Source organism: Cynara cardunculus (genome assembly GCF_001531365.2).
Source record: "Cynara cardunculus var. scolymus isolate 2C chromosome LG 5, CcrdV1, whole genome shotgun sequence".
Classification (NCBI taxonomy): domain Eukaryota; kingdom Viridiplantae; phylum Streptophyta; class Magnoliopsida; order Asterales; family Asteraceae; genus Cynara; species Cynara cardunculus.
The window spans coordinates 1,041,122-1,059,997 of NC_037532.1; the positions used below are offsets into that span (position 1 = coordinate 1,041,122).

Below are 18,876 nucleotides of genomic sequence, written 5' to 3' on the forward strand. Positions count from 1 at the left end.
AGTACGAGGACATCAACAAATCCCAAACGATTATCAGTTCTAATCTGGAAAAAGCCATTGAAGCGTTGGTTAAACCTACATTGCTTGTTGGTCGGTTTTCTTCTCCAGGTGGTGGTGTTGCTACCAGTGGTGGTGGGGTGTTGCCAAAAGAGTCATCAACAAAGAAACGTAAACAGGATCAAAAGAGTAAATGAATCGTTTATTCTTATCTACTATTAGAATCGTTGACTTGACTTAGATTGGTTCTTTTTATCTTTTGAGTTTTGTGCATATAATGCAATGCAACTAAAGTTGATTTAAGGGGTTAGTATGTTTTTGGCTTAATTATTAAGCAATGATGGAAAATTACTGAATTAGATTAAACTTTATGTACATGTTCTTGTTCAGCCAAATTATATGTTATTAGCATTTGAAAACTACATTTTATGTTTTTGGTTAAAATTTGTAATGAGATTTTTACATAACTTTCTATTACCGTTGCTGCAAACTGTATAATGATTGTTGATTTCTTATATGACGAACAAATTGCTCCCTGTGGTTTGTTTGGAATCTAGATAGGTTAACTGAAATGTCCTTAAAATTAACTGATTGAATTTTAACTCCATAGGGATCAAGGAAATGCGAATCACAAACTCTGAAGATCTACGGTGTAATTTACCCATGAAAATTAAACAAATAAAAGAGAAAATGTTAACCCTTTGGGGTTGTTTGACAGTTGTCAGAATGATTAAGAGACTCTTAAAATATAAGATCCAAGATACAAAATCATTCAGATGATTTCAGAACCATTAAAAGACTGACTTTTTTTGCCTAACAAAATTCATCTCTTAATAATTTGAAGGTCGTCTCTTAATAAAATTATTAAAAGGTAAACAAACAACCTCTTAGTTTTGATTCGAGTTGACATAGCTTAAAATTAAATCCCATTTTGATTAGTTAGAGGATTTTCAACTGTTTCTTCATTATTTCTTTGGAATAAAAAAGAAAAAAATCAAAACTTTCAGAAAAAAAAAATTACATTTAATTCTAATAGTTTGCCTTAATTTCTTCAAAATAAAAAAAAGAAAAATCTTAAATAAATAAAAAACTTTAATGATTCTCTACTTCAAAAATTGTAGCAGTTCTATTTATATTATTAAAACATCCAATAAATTTAATATTTTTAGCATATTCTCAAACAAACTTTTAAACAATATTTTCTTCAAAATAAATAAAAACAATGATAATTAATACATTTTCTCTTATCCAAAATTTAATTTTAAAGATTTTTCTATCTTTTTCCCAGTATATAAAAAATATATTTTGAAATTTGTGTTGAAAATAAAAGAGCTCTAAAATCTTTTTTTTTTTTTAAATTCGAAACACGAACCTATTCTTTGTGGTTGATTTGGAGATGGTTTTCAATTGTTATCATCAATCATCATCTTCCCCATCAGGGTTATTGGCATCCAGAGGTCCAAGCATTCGAGGTGAATTCTGGAAGATCTCACGGACGTCCTCAATCCCTTTATTCGATATAAAATTACCATTAATATTCAGCAGCCTAAACACAGGTTTACCCGCAACCGCCTTAGCCAGTATCCTTGCGCCACCACTTCCAATCCCGTTACTGCTCAAATCCACCATCATCAACCGCCCAAACTCCTCCTCCACCGCCACCGCCCTCCCGATCGCAACCGCACCGGCATCCTTCAGTTCGTTTTCCGATAAGTTTAATTTGGTTAAAGAATCTTTCTTTGAAGTTATACAGGCAGCAATCGCCGGAGCTGCTTCAGAAGTAATGGCGTTTCCGGCCATCTCTAGAGCTTCAATGGAAGAAGGACAAGTTTCTAGAGCGTTTAAAATGGCGATGGCGGCTTCGTCCTCGAGGTTCAGGTGACCGAGGTGGATTTCGATGAGATTGGCGTGCCCGGATAGACCCCGACTTAGAGCGATCCCGGCTTCAGTTCCGAATACGTTGTCGCGTAAATCGAGCTTTTTCAAAAGGGTGCAAGTAGCAAGTGCTTCGGCAAGAGCGACGCCGCCTACAGAGCCGATCCGTGCCAAAGAACACCTGAAAAAATAGGAATCCGATTAGAATCGACTTGGGGTTTGTTTTGGTTGATTTTCTATATAAGCATTGGATAAAGATATATGTATGGGTTAATACAGTCTATATAGATTGCGGAGGTTTTTGTTTGATCGGATTTTTTTCATAGATGAAAGAAGCGTTTTTTTTTTAATTGTGGAGAACACAGGTTTGAAGTTTTTTTGACTTTCTACATAAAACTTTCTTTAGAAGCTTACTGAATAAGCTACTTTCTATATCTTTAAGCCACTATCAATTTATGTATAGCTGATCGAATAAGATAAATCTCATTAAGCTCATTAAGTTACTAATGAACAGGCCCTTGGCTTATCGAAATTGGATATCCAAATATGATTAGATCGGCCCAGATCTAAATTTTAATATTCAAATTGGACCGGTAGGTTGTTGGATGAGAGTTTAAAATATGATCCAATTGCTATCCAAGTATCACAGATATTGAATTAATTTATATGATATTTAAATTTCGTATACGAGTCTTATTGTTTTCTTATGATTTATGTCTGTAAATTATGGTGGTTGTTCAATTTATATAGATATTTATATATAAGTAGTGTTTTAAGTGAAATACATGAATAATTGGTTCAAAACGTTAGATTTATTGAAGCACTCGAGAATGTTCAAAACATTAGATGAATTGAATTACCGAGGAATGTTCAAATAAGAACCATAAGAATTTTGAGAACCCGAGAAGCCATATACATATACATTGATGAATATACTAATCTACAAACACATATTTTGATAGTATATATATATATATATATATATATATATATATATATATATGGGCAAAATGCACAAAATAACAATATACTTTCATAAATTTTTTTATTATAGCATTGTACTTTCAGTTTTTCTTATTACAGCAATGTACTTTCAAACTATTTTTTATTAAGACATTGTACTTTGAAAATTTTTCCCATTATAGCATTGGGTAACCTTTTGATTTAAATTTACCCATTATACTAGGTTTCCATGCCACCTCATTGTCCACRTAGGMTGTYCACATGTACTATAGTGATATGACTTTCTTACTACATCATTGTACTTTCAAAATTATTTTATTATAACATCTACTAGTTCTTATTAAACATTGTATTTTTTATTTTAATATTTAGATATTTTACATGTTATTCAATAAATGGATTAAATGAATTAAAAAGATTATAAATTATTCATTAATATATCAATAAAACTAGTATAAAACAACTTATCTCGCTAATATTTTTTTTAAAAATATGTGTTTCAAAAAAAAGGAAAATAAGAATTGTTTTTTTTTTACGAAAAACTATTATCTTTTAAAAAATACATTATGTTTGTTCAAAAACTTTTTACTTGACTTATAAATATGTTAACTTAATTAGATTTTTTTGAATTATTTATTAATATAACAATATTAAAAAATTGTAGATAACAATTTATTTCGTTAATATTTTAAAGAGAACTTGAAAAGATATATATTTATTTGAACAACATAAAATAGGAAAAATTGTCTTTTTTACAAAAAAATATATCTCGAAAATAATGTTTCATATCTATTTAATAAATATTTTACTCTAATAATATTTAATTTGAATGCAACTTAATAAGAAAAAAATAAAAAAAATTAAATGTTTTTTAAATAATAGCAATGAAAAATGAAAATCACTAATAATAATTTGAAATAGGTTTTTATTTTAATTTTAGTTAAGTCATCCAAATGATGTGTCATCCACATCACCTCATTAAAGTCACACAAGCAAAAAAGTCAAAGGGTTAACCGGTTTAAAAGGTAACAGGTTACTCATTGCTATTATGGGTAGATTTTTTAAAGTACAATKCCTTAATAAAAAATAATTTGAAAGTGCATTGCTGTAATAAAGAAAAACAAAAGTATAATGTTATAATAAGAAATTTTATGAAAGTAGGTTGCTATTTCATGCATTTAACCCTATATATAAATATATATATATATATATATTTATATATAGGGATGTTATTCTACACTCTTTGCCATTCCTACACCCTATACAACCCTCATCTCAACCATTCAATTTTTAATCAATTAATTGTTTCCTAATATAAAGTATTAATCATAATTAATAAACTCTATTCATATTCCATAAATATTCAAATCATAATAAATGAACTCCAATCATTTCTATAAATATCTCAATTAATTGGATTGTAAAGGTTGTACAAATACACAAGGTTGTAAAAGAAATATACCCTATATATATATATATATATATATATATATATGTATCAAAGGGTTTAATCATTTGAAAACTCCAAAATTTGTGAGATCCGTGAAAACTTCTACCTTAAAGGTTTTGTTTCACATGATTTTTTCCATCTAAGCATAACGCTTGATGTATTGATCAACATATATTTGTTTCATATTGTGTTTGTTTCACATGAACCCAGTTCACAATGAGAAACTTTTTTACGTGTACTTTTTATTTCAGAAACACGCCAAAAAGGCTCACATTATGAACCGAGTATATTGTGAATCAAATATATGTTAATCGCTACATTAAATTCTAGCCACAGGTGAAAAGTGTCATACAAAATAACATATTATACACCGGTTGTCAAAGATCTCACGATTTAGAGAATTTTCAAAAGAAGGTCCTCTATACCCCCCCCCCCAAAACACACACATAATATATATACATTGATTCTTACGGTTCTCAAAAATATTTATGGTTCTCATTTGAACTTTTTAATTCAATCAGATATAATAAATAAACAATGGTAATATCCAATTGATAAAACCGATCCGATCCGAAGTTAATTAGATTAACAAAATTCAACATCCAATGGTTGATTTGATCGTATCAGTTCTACCAAATCCATTCGATGTCAACCGATAAACACCACTAACCTGAAATCCTCTAGCATCGGAGATTCTTTAACGAGTTGAGAAATGGCAATCGCTCCTCCATCTCTAATCATGTTATTATGAAAATGAAGAATCTTGAGTTTCTTCGATGAAGGGATTAACTCGCGCAATGCCTTTGCAGCTTCCTCCGATATACCGGCATTCATCAGATACAATTCAACAAGATTTTCTTGAGACCTTAAAAGATCACCGAATGCCCGAATCCCCCTTTCACCCAAAGTATTATTCGAAAGATTCAAATAACTGAGGTCACAACCCTCGAGAGCCGATGAAAACATCCTCATAACTTCAATAGCTTCTGGTTCTGGCCTTCTAGAAACAAAATCTGAAAGATCAACTTCTGTCAATTGGTTCTTTAGATTCGACAGAATGGAGGCAGCGACATGGGCAGCTGGTAGACCGAAACTTCTATTACTAAAACAAATCTTTGTGTATTTGTTTTCGGGTTCTTTTAGTGGTTTCAGAAGTTCTTTAGCTTCTTCCGCGTCAATAAAAGCTCGGCGCCCTCCAGAAATGTCGAAAACAGATTCATGGTCAGATAACAAATCTGGTATAATATCTCTATCCTCTTTTGGTCGAGGTCCTCTTTTGACGACTTCCACCATAAGTTTACTGGATTCTCTAGCGTAAACTTGCACAGTTGATGCCCCATCGCTATCTGGTTCTTTTTCAAAGTGTTGGTTTGCAGCAGAAAAGGCTGCAGACTCGATTTGTTTAGCATCTTCTTCGGCTTCTTCTTTGCTTAGAAGACCATATTTTCGCGATAAAATGGAGGGAGTTGTGAGGTTTTTTACTATACGATCCACAAGCACTTGCCTGGTGGTTTGGCTAGGAGGCCACAACTTAATTGAACGCAAGTGACCATAAGTCGACTGACCATGAGTAGAATCCATATCAAATTGTCCTGTAAATATGTTGATTTCAGGGTCGTTTCAATCTTTTTGTAGGTCCTGCTACATCTGTTTCAAAATTATAGAGTGACGATAGATCGACTAGTGGAGTAATATATAAAACAAAATAAAAGTTACAATAATTGATAGAATCATAGAATTTACAAATTAGAGAGCAGCGAGCAAGGGAGAAGGGATTCTGATTCTAGTCGGAATCAGGAATAGTCAAATTGGCTAAAAGAGTAAAAGCCTACAACATCACAATTGAGCTAAAGGTTAACACATAATTATGCAAAGGTTAAAACATACTCCCTCCGTCCCAAAATAAATGCCCATAATGAGAATGGTACACAGTTTTAGGATGTGTAATTATTACGCTTTTTAATTAACCAAAGGATAATTTTACCCTTAAATTATGGAAAGAGAAAATTTCCTGCATCTCTTAATTAACGGTAGAATGAAAATGCAGACATTTACTTTTGAAATTGGACACTTATTTTGAGACAAACTAAAATAGTAATGTAGACACTTACTTTGGGACAGAGAGAGTTTATCGTTTTTGGGGCCTATTCCATATCTCATATTACTACACTCTCAGGCACGACTAAGGTATATTATGTTATAGTTTTGAAAGAAAAAAAATTGTGCTCCAGGGGTGTCTTCTGAATTGCATAATACATCAGAACATCCCAACTGTATGCAGTGATAACAAAAAAATTGATGATGTACCAGACTCTTAAAATGCGCATATTAGAAACCAAACTAAATGGGTCCATTATATGGCACACAGAGTATGGGGTAATATGTAGGCAAATCTTGCCTCGATCCTAAGGGGGTAGAGAGGCTATCATATAAAAAGACACTCTTCCCAAAAGGGTACGATTAATAATAATCTATCTATATGATTTACTTTCTGTAACTATGGGGGACCTTAATAAGGTTGTGTTTGTTGGAAGAAGATATTTTACACATTAATTGATTGGTATTATGTTATCATCTTTCTTACCCCAATTGCTTAGTGGTATGTATGGAAATTAAGTACCATTCAGACCTCTTATCATTGAGGTTTAAAGCAAATATAATCCAACTTTCTATATCAGAACACGTCCTCCTTTTTTTGGTTTTTGATATTCTCCTTAACTATGTATATCTTGTTAATTTGGAAATTCCCCTTTTTGGTTTCATGCTACATACTAGTCTTCCCAAAACGCAATCCCTAGCAGTGAACAGAGGAAGACAACCTACTTATCTGTTAGTTAAGGAAGCCACCACTTTGGCACCACACAATTTGTCACAAAGAATACATAATGTGAGATTTGTTCCATATGACATAAGAGACCATATGCATATTGGTTTATAAGTAATAAAACGCAAAGATAATGAAAAAAGTACCCGGAAACCATGCATTAGGTTTAGGATCACTATGGTTGCCACATTACACAGATTATAAACTGTTCATGATAAATATCCACTTCCAAATGCACTCGGTACACAATGGGTGCGTTGTATAATGATTTCAATACTTAGTCTGACTTGAGCAGTTTTTCTAGCAGAAAATGTATGATAATGCTTGAAAGTAAGAATATTTCATGTCGAGCTAGATACAAGGACATATAGCCTGCCAATAGCCCAATACACTGGTCTGCAGCTTGAAACAAAAAAAAGGAAACAGATGTGCATCGTTTCCAAATTAACAACATATACGTAGCTGACGAAAATATCAATAACCAAAATAAGAATGTAAACAAGGATATGCTCGAATACAAAAAGCTGGATTACATTTACTTTAAACCGTAATGTCAAAAGATTTGAAAGACACATAATTCATGAACAAACCACTATAATTGGAGTTACGATTAGGACTAAATGTGCACAATTTCAAAATCCAATAAACACAACAATATAAGATTCTATACTCAATCTCTTTTGGTCTAGTTACAGAAACTAAATCATATAAACAGATCATTAATGTTGCCCTATTATACGATCCCAATTCAGAGAGAAGTTATTCAAATAAACAAGATCTTCGATAAGGAACTGTCACCTAGCGATCGTAACATCCTTTCCATATCCTAATCAATAAACAGAAACGAGCATTTCTACGAAATTAAGAAAATCGCTGAAGAAATCGGCATAGACTCTAAATTTGACGCCAAACAATATTTACAGGAGTTGTTATGCATTAATATACCAAAATTTTAACGAAATCCGTTTGGAAGAAAAAAAATGAGCTACAATAAGATCTATAATCAACACACATTAATCTACAGGATTGGATCTATTTCAAAAACACAAACGATCTAATAAATGCAATTTTGGATGAGAAAAGGTACAGATGGAGTACGAAGAACAGACACTGTACCGATGATGACAGTGACGGAGAAAAACCGCCGGTGGATAAACAACTGGAATCCTTTTTCACTGCTTTCTCGCCGGAAAAAGGTGACAGTGGTGAACACGAAAATCTTCGAAGACGTATGAAATGGTTATGGAAGGAAAAAGACCTCCTGAATCAAATGTTCCACGTTTGAATGTATACTTATTTTTCAATTAAACAAAAGCAACCAACAACTATATTAACCTTATTAATTAAATCGGTACCAATTTAATTGATATCAATTATACCTAGGGGCTGTTTATTAAACACTTACTTGATAATTGTTTAACGCATAAATTTCTTTATCGGATGAACATGAGAAGGGTCAAGAATCATACCAGGTAAGAGCAATGAGAATGATGAAGAGTCTTACACGGTAAGTGAGGATGACGACTCTTACCGAGGTAAACGTTTACCTAGTAAATTATTGCATTTGATATGCTTTGATGTACTAAAATCTTACGCATCCAAATAAATTATAGTGTTGACTCTTATTGGTAAGCACTTACCGAGTAAGCATTGGGTAAACGGCCTCTTGGTTGATAGTATTGTATCAAGTAAGTAAACTTGGTTAGTATACAATATTAAACGTCAYGAGCATGGTATGAATTTATTTATTATTTTTTGTATTTTTTTATGTATTAAATATTAAACATTATAATTTTAACTATTTTATTTGAACATTTGAATTTATTCCTTGAAATAAAATAACTTAAACATCATATATATTTTTTGAAAACTCAAAATATCACTCGAAATTTAAACCATATGACAATTTTTCATATATATACTTTGAAATCGGTACTAATTAAATTGGTATCAAATATCTTGTTTGGTGCATAGTATAAAATTTTATATACTAATTATAATTGGTTAGTACACGATATTGAAGCAAAAATTCGTACCATACCAAGACCAGCCTTATTTTTAATAATTAGTAAAAAAAATTGACCAAAACAACTAATTTTTGCAACAAAATTCATTTTTTTAACCATTTTTATCAATTAAAATTCTCATTTTAACCAGATCCGTGTAAAATCAATTTTCAGATTAATTTTTTTATGTAATTGTGTAAATTATTTTGCGTAATTATTATAATATATATAAAAAAAACAAATGTTTTTACAAGTTTATGCTTTATTAGATTGTCCAAAACCTTTATCTAACATGTAGAAAGTAGGAGAGAAATAGTGTGGAATATTCCAAATTTAGGGGTTGTTTACGAAAAACTTACCCGACAAATGCTTGTCGGTAAAATACAACACTATTGCTTACTTACTGAGTAAGATTTGAGTCCATCAAAATAACATCATATGCAATAATTTACCTGATAAGCTCTTACCGTGGTAAGAGTCGTCGCTTTCACTTACCGGGTGAGACTCTTGTTCTTTATCTCGCTCTTACCAGGTAAGATTTTTTGTCCTTGTCATATTTATCCGATAAAGTAATATGACTTGGTAAACGCTTACCCGGGTAAACGTTTGGTAAACAATCCCTTAGAAAACTTTGAAATTAAAATGTATGAGAGAAATAATATTTTATTAAATATATAATAAATAATCATAATTATAATCTTCAAAATAAAAAAATACCAGAGTTTAATGTAATTTCTTTTCATAAAAATTTTGAATTTTAATCTTATATTTAAAAGAAATTTTAAAAAATCTTTTAAAGATGTTATTAGATCAAAGATTCCAATCCAGATAAAAATGGGGTTATATATGCACCATCTTTACTTTAAAATCATGCATTAAAATAAATAAATATATATATATATATGTATATATATAAGGTTTGATGATGCTAAATATGAGAAAAAATTAGTAAAGTAAAGTGTTTTTAATAGGTACAAAATATTACATTTATAAAAAACTAGTGTTTGGCATCGTATGTTACACGGTGATCATAACACATGTCAAATAATATACAAAAAATTGTGAACCACATCAATATCTCTATACTTCAAAATTGAAAATACTAAATTTTCATAGTGCATTTGTAACTCTTCCAATATTTCAAGACATCCCTTTTCGTTTCATGTACTTAATTGTTTTTCAATAATTTATTTTCTGATTAATATAAACTAAGATTTAAGTCAAATTCAACCACAATTCATGATGTGGAAATATTAAATTCTAATTTGTCACATTAATATCTTATAACATTATATATTAATTATTTAACTTTTAACATTATGGATCCAAAATAACCATTTTAATCCATTTCTCCACATTTATCATACCCAGAGGCGGCACTGGTTTTTTTTTTTTCTCCAAATGGTGTCACTATTTGACTATAATAAATGATGATATGAATATTTTTCAAAAAACCATTATTAGTATGTTAGTTAGTTCCTTGCTTTTCTTATGCAATGTTCTGTGTTTGAGCTTTTTATTGTAAATTTATTCAGAAACATAACAAATTTGAAATTAAAAGCTAAAACCAAAGAGAAACTTGTGCCATTATTGTAATTTCAAAAAATATATATGGTTGTACGCAAGAAAATGATACGATGACATCTTTCGCAGATATAATTTTTACACTCCAACGAAGAAACGAAATGATAAAAATTTAGAGCTATGTCCTGCGATTTTGCTAGGACTCCGATTTGTTCGACCTAGGAAAGGGGACAAAGACGATGTTTAACCTTTTCCGTGGTGTGAACCTTGCGGTTTGGAACCCTGTACAAGGGACTGCTTGCTGCTCATCCCTATATCTAAAGAGGCGCACACTCGTTACCATTAAACGACGAAGCCGGACATTTCGAGACTGGGGAAGTAATTCCCCGAAAATTGTTATGGATTAAATTGTAAGAAATTTTTTAAATAAAAAATGGACATTTTTTTACTATGATCATCCCCTAGTAGTAAGAAGATGTTGGGATGCTTGTACCTAGGGGTGCTTATGGGTTGTGTTGATCGGGTTGAAGACATTTGAACAACCCAACCCAATGTTTGCGGTTTGAAAAATCTTAACTCAACCCAACTGTACGGGTTGGTCGGGTTAGTCAGATTGACACTTTGATACATTAAAATATTGTTTTAATCTTGAATATGTTATTTATCTAGTCATAATTTCTTTTTCATTATCAACCATTTGATACAACTTATTTATATTTTTTATGTATATCACATTCAGTTAATTTTTTCAATTTACATATATATGTTTACAGTTACTGAACATATATATGAATTAGTTATATAAATATGTGAATAGATTGAAAATATGTGTATGTGAAAGAGCGTATGTGAGTCTTTGGCCTCTAAGAGGTCAAGAGTTCAAACCTCACCAAAGGTGAGAAGGGTATACGAGTTTTTTTGTTCAATTTGTCGTATATAAATACCATATACTTAAAAAAAAAAACGTAGGTGATAGTGTAATTGTCTAATGTATATATTAATAGAAATTCAACAATTATATTAAATCCAAAAAATAAAAGGATATCGGGTTTATCGAATTGGGTTGAGTTCAAATAGTAGTAATTCAATATCAACCTAATACATATGGTTTTAAATTTTTACAACTCAATTAGAGATCGGATTGCTTCAGGTTGAATTATTTTGCATTAGGTTGAGTTGAGTTGTATTTATAATACGAGTTTATAAAAATATTTTAATAATATAATTAATATTAATATTCTTAAAATAAAGTGTTGGATTTGCGAGAAAGGAGAGTCCACCGACACCAACTGGCTTCCAATTCCATGATAAACCATCCACTGTATCTATTCATGCTTAGCCCACAAATTCAATCAACAAATTTTAGATGTGAAGTAACCTAAAAGAAACCCATTTTTTTTGCTTGGCTTCACAAATGAATAAAGTCGTACACATTTATCATAATCATATGTAATTATACACACCACTAAATATTTGTTGTCACATCGCCATACAAGAGGTAAGAGAGAGAAAGAAAAATGGAGCTTCTGTACGACTGGTAGTCCTTCACATCTCTCCCTATCTAATTTCTATCATGTAGAAGATTCTTGAAATTGTGGGTGTGGACGCCATGGATGATGCATCAAGAACCTCCTCTGTAAGTCCTGTCATCCATCTTGCACTCCAAGTGTTTGATAAAATGCCTCCTTGGATTTTCTGTTCTACAATCTCGATTCAATTATAAGGGTTTCTGTTAAATAGTTTCCATTATTGTTTTTTTGAAGCTAAATCTGTATTCAGACCTAGTTATATACCATAAAGTTTGGATTTTGTTTGTGGGTTTGTTAGGTTTAAGGGTTACAGAAGGTGGATTTAAAATCTTTTCCAGGAGCTAACCTAATAACATGAAAAGGGTTTGTTAGTCAGATCTCAATGGTTTAGATGTTTAGGTTTCCACTTAGCTAGAAAGAGAATTGGCCATGGAGAAATAGAGGGGGATTGGGGTGTTGGGGGTGGAAGATGCAATTTTCTAGGTTTGCAGCTACAAATGAATCTTTTTTAGTGTTGATATCTAACTGATTTTTGCTATGATTCTAATACCAAATAGACCTGGTAAATCTCACTGCGATAGTAGGGTCTGTTGACAGATAGATCTGACGTCTATCAGAATAAGGTAGATTATGATCTTCTTGAATGGGGTGTAATTCTTCAGGATATAAATAGCATATATGCAAGAGGTTTGTCCATACCCACCATCATTTGTTTTCTCTTGTTGTTTCTAACTAAAAAGATTAGGACTTAAAATGATGTTGGTCGTCATAAAGCTCGTGTTTTTGGTGTTGTTATATGTACGAGACTATGTGTTGTTGGTATCATCCCGGGTTGAAGGAGTCTCATTTAAAATAATTTGAGGATATAGAAAGTCAATTAAGTGTCTGATTGTTAGCAACTTAATGAGCTTGATGGGATTTACAGCTTATGCAGTTAGCTATATGTGACTGTTTTGGTAGTGGCTTAATGATATAGAAAGTGACTTGTTCAACATAGTTTTTAAAGCTTTATGCAGAAAGTCAATTTTTTTTTTCCAAACATGCCCCTCCCAATTAAAGAACACGCTTTTATGAAGAAAAAAAATTCCCAAATAAAAACCTTCCAATCTATACAAGACAAATTAATCCACATATCATGACTTAATGGAAGACCAATCAAACAGCCCCTAAGACTAGTTTAGTTTATTGCCTTTTTTGTTTGTTTTGGTATCATTAGTTTAATTTAGTTCTTTTAACCTGTTTGACTTTGTTTACCATTCTTTCTGTCCTTACCGAGTCAGCTGATCTCGGTTAGCATCATTTGTCTGTCAAAGTGTATGGTAAGCAACCTCACCTCTTACTGGTAAGAGGGTAAGAGACGATGAACAATTAGTAAACAGTCCCTAAGGCTATGTCCATTATGGCAAATCAGTTTCTAATGGTACATCAGAAAAATGTGATTCACCTAATGAAATCCCTCTAGGATTTTGATTCATAAATATTAATCTCAATCGCTCTACTCTTTGGAGGTAGAGTTTAGGTCTGCCTACATTCCAACCTGTAACATCCTGTCCCTGGCTAATTGTACCAGATATTAATATTGTCCGCTTTGTCCACACTTGGACTCACATGTTTTAAAACGCGTTTGATTGAGGAGGTATCCAGTCCCTTACAAGGCAACCTTAGTTCATCTCCTCAACCGATATGGGATCTTACACTCCACCCCCTTGGAGCCCGGTGTACTCGTTGGCACACTAGTCCGGTTCCCCGCTTTGATACCATATATAACATCACATATCCCCGGGCTTACCGTACCAGACACTTTGTCCACACCTGGACTCACGGTTTCAAAACACATCTGGTAGAGGAGGTATCCAGTCCCTTATAAGGCAACCTTAGTTCCCCTCCCAATCGATATGGGTTCTTGCACACTCCAACCCTACTTTCGATTGGGATACAAAGGATCGGTTTGGTTTCATTTGGTTTTAGTTGGGATTCAAGGCATCTGAATGGTTTCTTATGTAAACGTTTGAAGCTTAGAACTTGGCTTATTTTTTTTCGAGCATCATCTCCAACAGAGATAAAAATCTCCAAATTTGGAGAACTCTCTGAAATTAAATGTCGGAAGATAGAAAAATCACTTCTTTATTGTTTGTATTATCATTTTCATATAAATTCTATTTGAAAATTTGTTGGGATATTATATATATATATATAGATATGTAATACAATTAGTCTTGAATTACTAAAATTGAGAAACTGTTGGAGCTAAATGTACATTTTTTTGAACTTTTGCTTCTCGGTTTTGGAGAAATTATAGAGAATTGTGATCATGTGTTCCTTTTTCCATATAGATTTGCTTTAGCATGGAATCCATGGGGATTAAAAACGACATCCCAGGCTCGAAAACATACCGTAAACTTGGACTCAAAGAAACTTTCAAGCAAAGTCCCGGAAACCCGAAGGTTCTATCGCTTCTTTCTTCAGTTCTTGAGAGGTGTGTCAAAAAGAACGAAACSATACTCGAGAATACGCAATCTAAAGATGTTGTTACGGCTTTTCATGGTCTAAGAGCTCCTACACTTACCATCAAAGAGTACATTGATCGTATCTTCAAATACTCGCGTTGCAGCCCATCTTGCTTTGTTGTTGCACAAATATACATGGATCGGTTTATTGATGGCGGAAATGTCAATTTGACTTCGCTTAGTGTTCATCGCCTTCTCATCACCAGTATAATGCTCGCTGCAAAGTTTATTGATGACGCGTAAGTGCTGTTCCTAACTCCCTCTTTTCAATATTTTCTTCTACTAGAGAGGCACAAAAAAGCCCAAGCCTAGTGAAACTGAAGCCCAGTCCGGGCCAGGCCTCAAGCCCGATAAGGCTGAAACTATGGGGGCAGGCCTGACCTGAAAAATCCTGGAAAAGCCCAAATAAACCCGGCCTGCTAAATGCCCGATCGGGCCCATTTTCAACCTCAAAAAGCCCGGCAGCCCGGACCCTTTTTTTTGCTCACTGAAAACAGGCTTGAAAGGCCCAGATCAAAAAATCCCGGGCCTTGTGCATCTCTACTGGATATCCAACCCGCTATGCGAGCCAACTAATCCCAGGGCGACCATCTGCTTTGCAGATAGCCCGGAGTCACCGCATTTGAACCTCTGTGACCACAAGGGGATTTTTATTCCTCCTTGGATTTGAACCTAGGACCTCCTGCTACTTTTGACCTTTGCAGCCAAGCTCAAACCAATCAGACACCACCCTTGTGGTTTAAACCAGGCTGCCTTTATTGTCTGGTTTGTGGTTTTGAAGGTCAAAACGCACAGAACAAGCCTTGAACAACCCTAGTTTTAAAACCACAAGGGGTGTGGCGTAGTGGTTGAGGTTCTGGGGGATGTGGTGGAATATCCCATCTGCCCGATGTTCGATTCCAAGTGTACACAAAAATTGTTTTCATTGAGATTATCAGGGCTGATTTCTTACGGTCACAATTTGCCAGGATTGGTCTAGGCATACCCCGGGAAACCCTTCCAAAAAACAACCCTAGTTTTAACCTATTTTCTTCATATTTGTCCATGTTGCATTTTTTTTGTAATGCACATCTTACCCCTGGCAAATCCTACATTGTGTGAGATTTACTGGGTTTGTTTGATTTAATTGAAAATCAAGAAAACACACACACACACATCTAAACAATACCATTTACGAGTTAGGTCAAAAACCACCGGTTAACCACTTGGGTTGTGGCGCATGGTTAAGGCTCGGGGGATGTAATGGAAATCTTATCTTCCCTGGGTTTGAATTGACTTCATCTGCAATGACTTCAAACAATTTGTAGTCGCCCGGGGGATTAGTCGGTGCGCGTAAGTGGACCTGGATACCCACAGTTATTTCACTCTTGTATTTAAGAAACCAATCTTGTTTGGTTTTTATTTGCAGATTCTATAATAACGCATATTACGCTAAAGTGGGAGGAGTAACGACCACGGAATTGAACAGATTGGAAATAAAATTCCTATTTGGTCTCGACTTCCAACTCCACGTAAGCCTTCGTACGTTTGGGATGTACTGTTCCGAATTGGAAAAAGAAATTTCGTACGAGCTTCAGATGGAAAGGCTACCGCCTATGATCCATGCCGCTTGTGGACTCAAAGAGAACTGGTCGAGCAACGATGACTCGAGTTCCTACACGACAACCGAGATACAAATCATATAGGTAGACTCTAGAAACGGGTCTTTAGGCTGTGCACTTTACACTTACTGGGTAGCTAAACACTTATTTTCTCTTACCAGATAAGAGACGTTTACCTAAGATGATGGTCTTTTACCAACAATTTTACCGTGCCATTTTTGGTAACCGAGAATCTTACCCAGTAAATGAGGGTGATGAATCTTAGCATATTAGTATTTAGTGGGTAAGAGACGCGTATACTATGTTATTTTGATGATCAAGAATCTTACCCGGTAAGATAAGTAATGGTGGTGGCTCTTATCTGGTTAACGCTTACCTAGTTTGTGTTGGTAAACGGCCTACAAATGCATACCGGTAAAAGTTACCATCCTCACTTAGCTGGGTATATTTTCAACCATCAACATGGATTGTTTGTAAGGGGCTGTTTGGTTGGGTTTCATTAAGTCTTATATGGATAAAGTTGTTTGTGTTGATTAATTTGTTTGTATAGATTGAAAAGTTTTTGTTTGGGAGAGTTTTTACATAGATGGAGGTAGCGTGTTTTTTAGTTGAGGGGAATGTTTGGAAAAAAGAAACTTGACTTTCTGCATAAAACTCTTTTGTAGAATCTTACTGAATAAACCACTTTTTATATCGTTAAGTTACCACCAAATAACCATGTATAGTTGACCGAATAAGTTGCAAGTCATATTAAACTATTAATGAACAAGCGTCTAAGTGTGTCTTACTTGGTAAGGTGTTAACCGGGTAAGATTCTCCTCTTTCACTTTCTGGGTAAGAACCTTGATGATTGTTTTGTCTTTTACTAGCTAAGATTATTGGTCCTTGTGCACTCGTTTGACAACCGTTTATCTGATAAGCATTTTATAAAAAGTGTTCATTGTATCATGGTGGGTGATGTTTTTGTGAGTGCTGAAACCYGAAAAGTTTGTTTGTATTGTTGTTACTCTGAATGGAATAGTAACAAAATTGGAACCAAAAGATGACTTTTGGAAGATATCATGAATTTTATGAATTTGAAACATATTGTTTTATTTATATTTATAATAATAAAGTCTTATTTAATTATAGTACATAACACTTTATATCATTCATGTTTGCAATTTTTATAGTTAAATTATTATATTTATATATAATAAATAAAAAGTTAGAAATGTCTTTAGAGGAAAAGCATTCGGCCTACGTAACCGGTTAGCTTAACTAGTTATAGTGAGGACCAAAACCGGCTTCCCCAATTACATTTTCGGATCATCATAACTGAATCGGTTATAGACCCCAGTAGTTACCTAGTTTCCGATCTCTAATTCAAAGGACCGTACCAATGAGTCAAATTTGTCTGCTCTCGAACTTGACAAGTCTTTTCTAATTTATTTTCAAAATAGAGAATCAAAATTTTGAATTTTAAAGAAATTGCATTCATAGCTTACAACTTTTATTATAGTGTGCTCTCCAAAGAACAACTCTTTTCAAAATCATTTAGAAGGTGTCGAGTTAAAATCCCTTCAAATTATAACTAAAGATTCTTGTGGTTTCAGAAGATGCAGGTGTAAGAGAACCTAGAACAGAAAGTTTTCCCTCACATTTTTGCCAACTCTTTGGCCTTAAAAATGTTAACTTTAAGAATGAGTGATTGCCCTTAGACTCTTACATCTGACAGCGGACAACTAATGCATTCAACTTATTAAACAGGGTTTTATGATGGATCCATGACCCCTAACTCCAACAGTTTCTTTATTTTGAAGATTACACTAATAATCACCCAAATCCTTATTTTTTTCTTGTACATAATCTGTTGGAGAATGCTTTCAACAACATTTATCAAGTTCTCCATTCTAAAACGTATAATCATTGGATAAATACTTTTTATCCAATTTTAATTTCATGCTCAATACACCAAACCAACTCAATAATTGGAATAAATGACATAAGTGATTGAAATAATTTTGGGAAATTGATCAAAATAGTAATATTCACAATCAAATTCATTTTTTAACCATTTTTTAATTAAAATTTTATTTTAATTAGAGCTTATATAAATGTCTTAAAAAATATATATATAATCTTTACAGGAATTGTGTGAATATTTTTTTTTCTTGTTTCTTAAATATGAAAATAGGCTTTATGCATAGGATAGCAAAGAGCCCCATACCTGATAACCCAAACCCGGTTTGACCAAGGAATTCTCTAGTTGACTACCTCTCGACGCGACCCCGAGTATTTATTAATAAGTTTTTATATATACCTTCAAACTCACCCAAAAAATATGTTTTAGAAGAGAATTGATCCAATACATTTTATTAATGTTTGACATTCAATTAAAATTAATTTAAAAGTGAAGATATTTCTTACATTTTTTACCATAACTTCCTTAGAAACCTAACCATATATATAAATACGACACATGAATATAATTAATATAATATATGATCGAGAAAATTTTCAAAGAAYATTATAATATTGGTTTGATTATTCGGAGAAAATTTTGGTGTTATAACGTGGACGCATAAAATTTGAATTATTAAATATTGTATATTAATATA

The 18,876-nt window shown here is 32.8% G+C and overlaps 2 protein-coding genes across 2 annotated transcripts; one reads left to right on the forward strand and one right to left on the reverse strand.

Annotated features, from left to right (window-relative positions):
• Positions 1 to 1,319: 1,319 nt before the first annotated feature.
• Positions 1,320 to 5,866, reverse strand: LOC112512178 (RAN GTPase-activating protein 2-like). Its single transcript, XM_025118041.1, has 2 exons — positions 4,956 to 5,866; positions 1,320 to 2,053 (listed from the first exon to the last, which is right to left on the reverse strand). The coding sequence occupies exons 1-2, from the start codon at positions 5,864 to 5,866 to the stop codon at positions 1,414 to 1,416; spliced, it is 1,551 nt and encodes a 516-aa protein (XP_024973809.1). The 3' UTR covers positions 1,320 to 1,413.
• Positions 5,867 to 11,985: 6,119 nt separating this feature from the next.
• Positions 11,986 to 16,751, forward strand: LOC112513310 (cyclin-P3-1-like). Its single transcript, XM_025119538.1, has 3 exons — positions 11,986 to 12,275; positions 14,502 to 14,914; positions 16,084 to 16,751. Exons 1-3 carry the CDS (start codon positions 12,249 to 12,251, stop codon positions 16,358 to 16,360), a joined length of 717 nt encoding a protein of 238 aa, XP_024975306.1. The 5' UTR covers positions 11,986 to 12,248; the 3' UTR covers positions 16,361 to 16,751.
• The last annotated feature ends 2,125 nt before the right edge of the window (positions 16,752 to 18,876 follow it).

What these genes read in the sequence shown, in the direction of transcription:
- LOC112512178 (XM_025118041.1), bottom strand. Translation starts at nt 5,866, where the DNA reads ATGGATTCTACTCATGGTCAGTCGACTTATGGTCACTTGCGTTCAATT. An exon ending in CCGATGCTAGAGGATTTCAG is followed by an intron (nt 2,054 to 4,955) that starts GTTAGTGGTGTT and finishes CTATTTTTTCAG; the next exon opens with GTGTTCTTTGGCACGGATCG.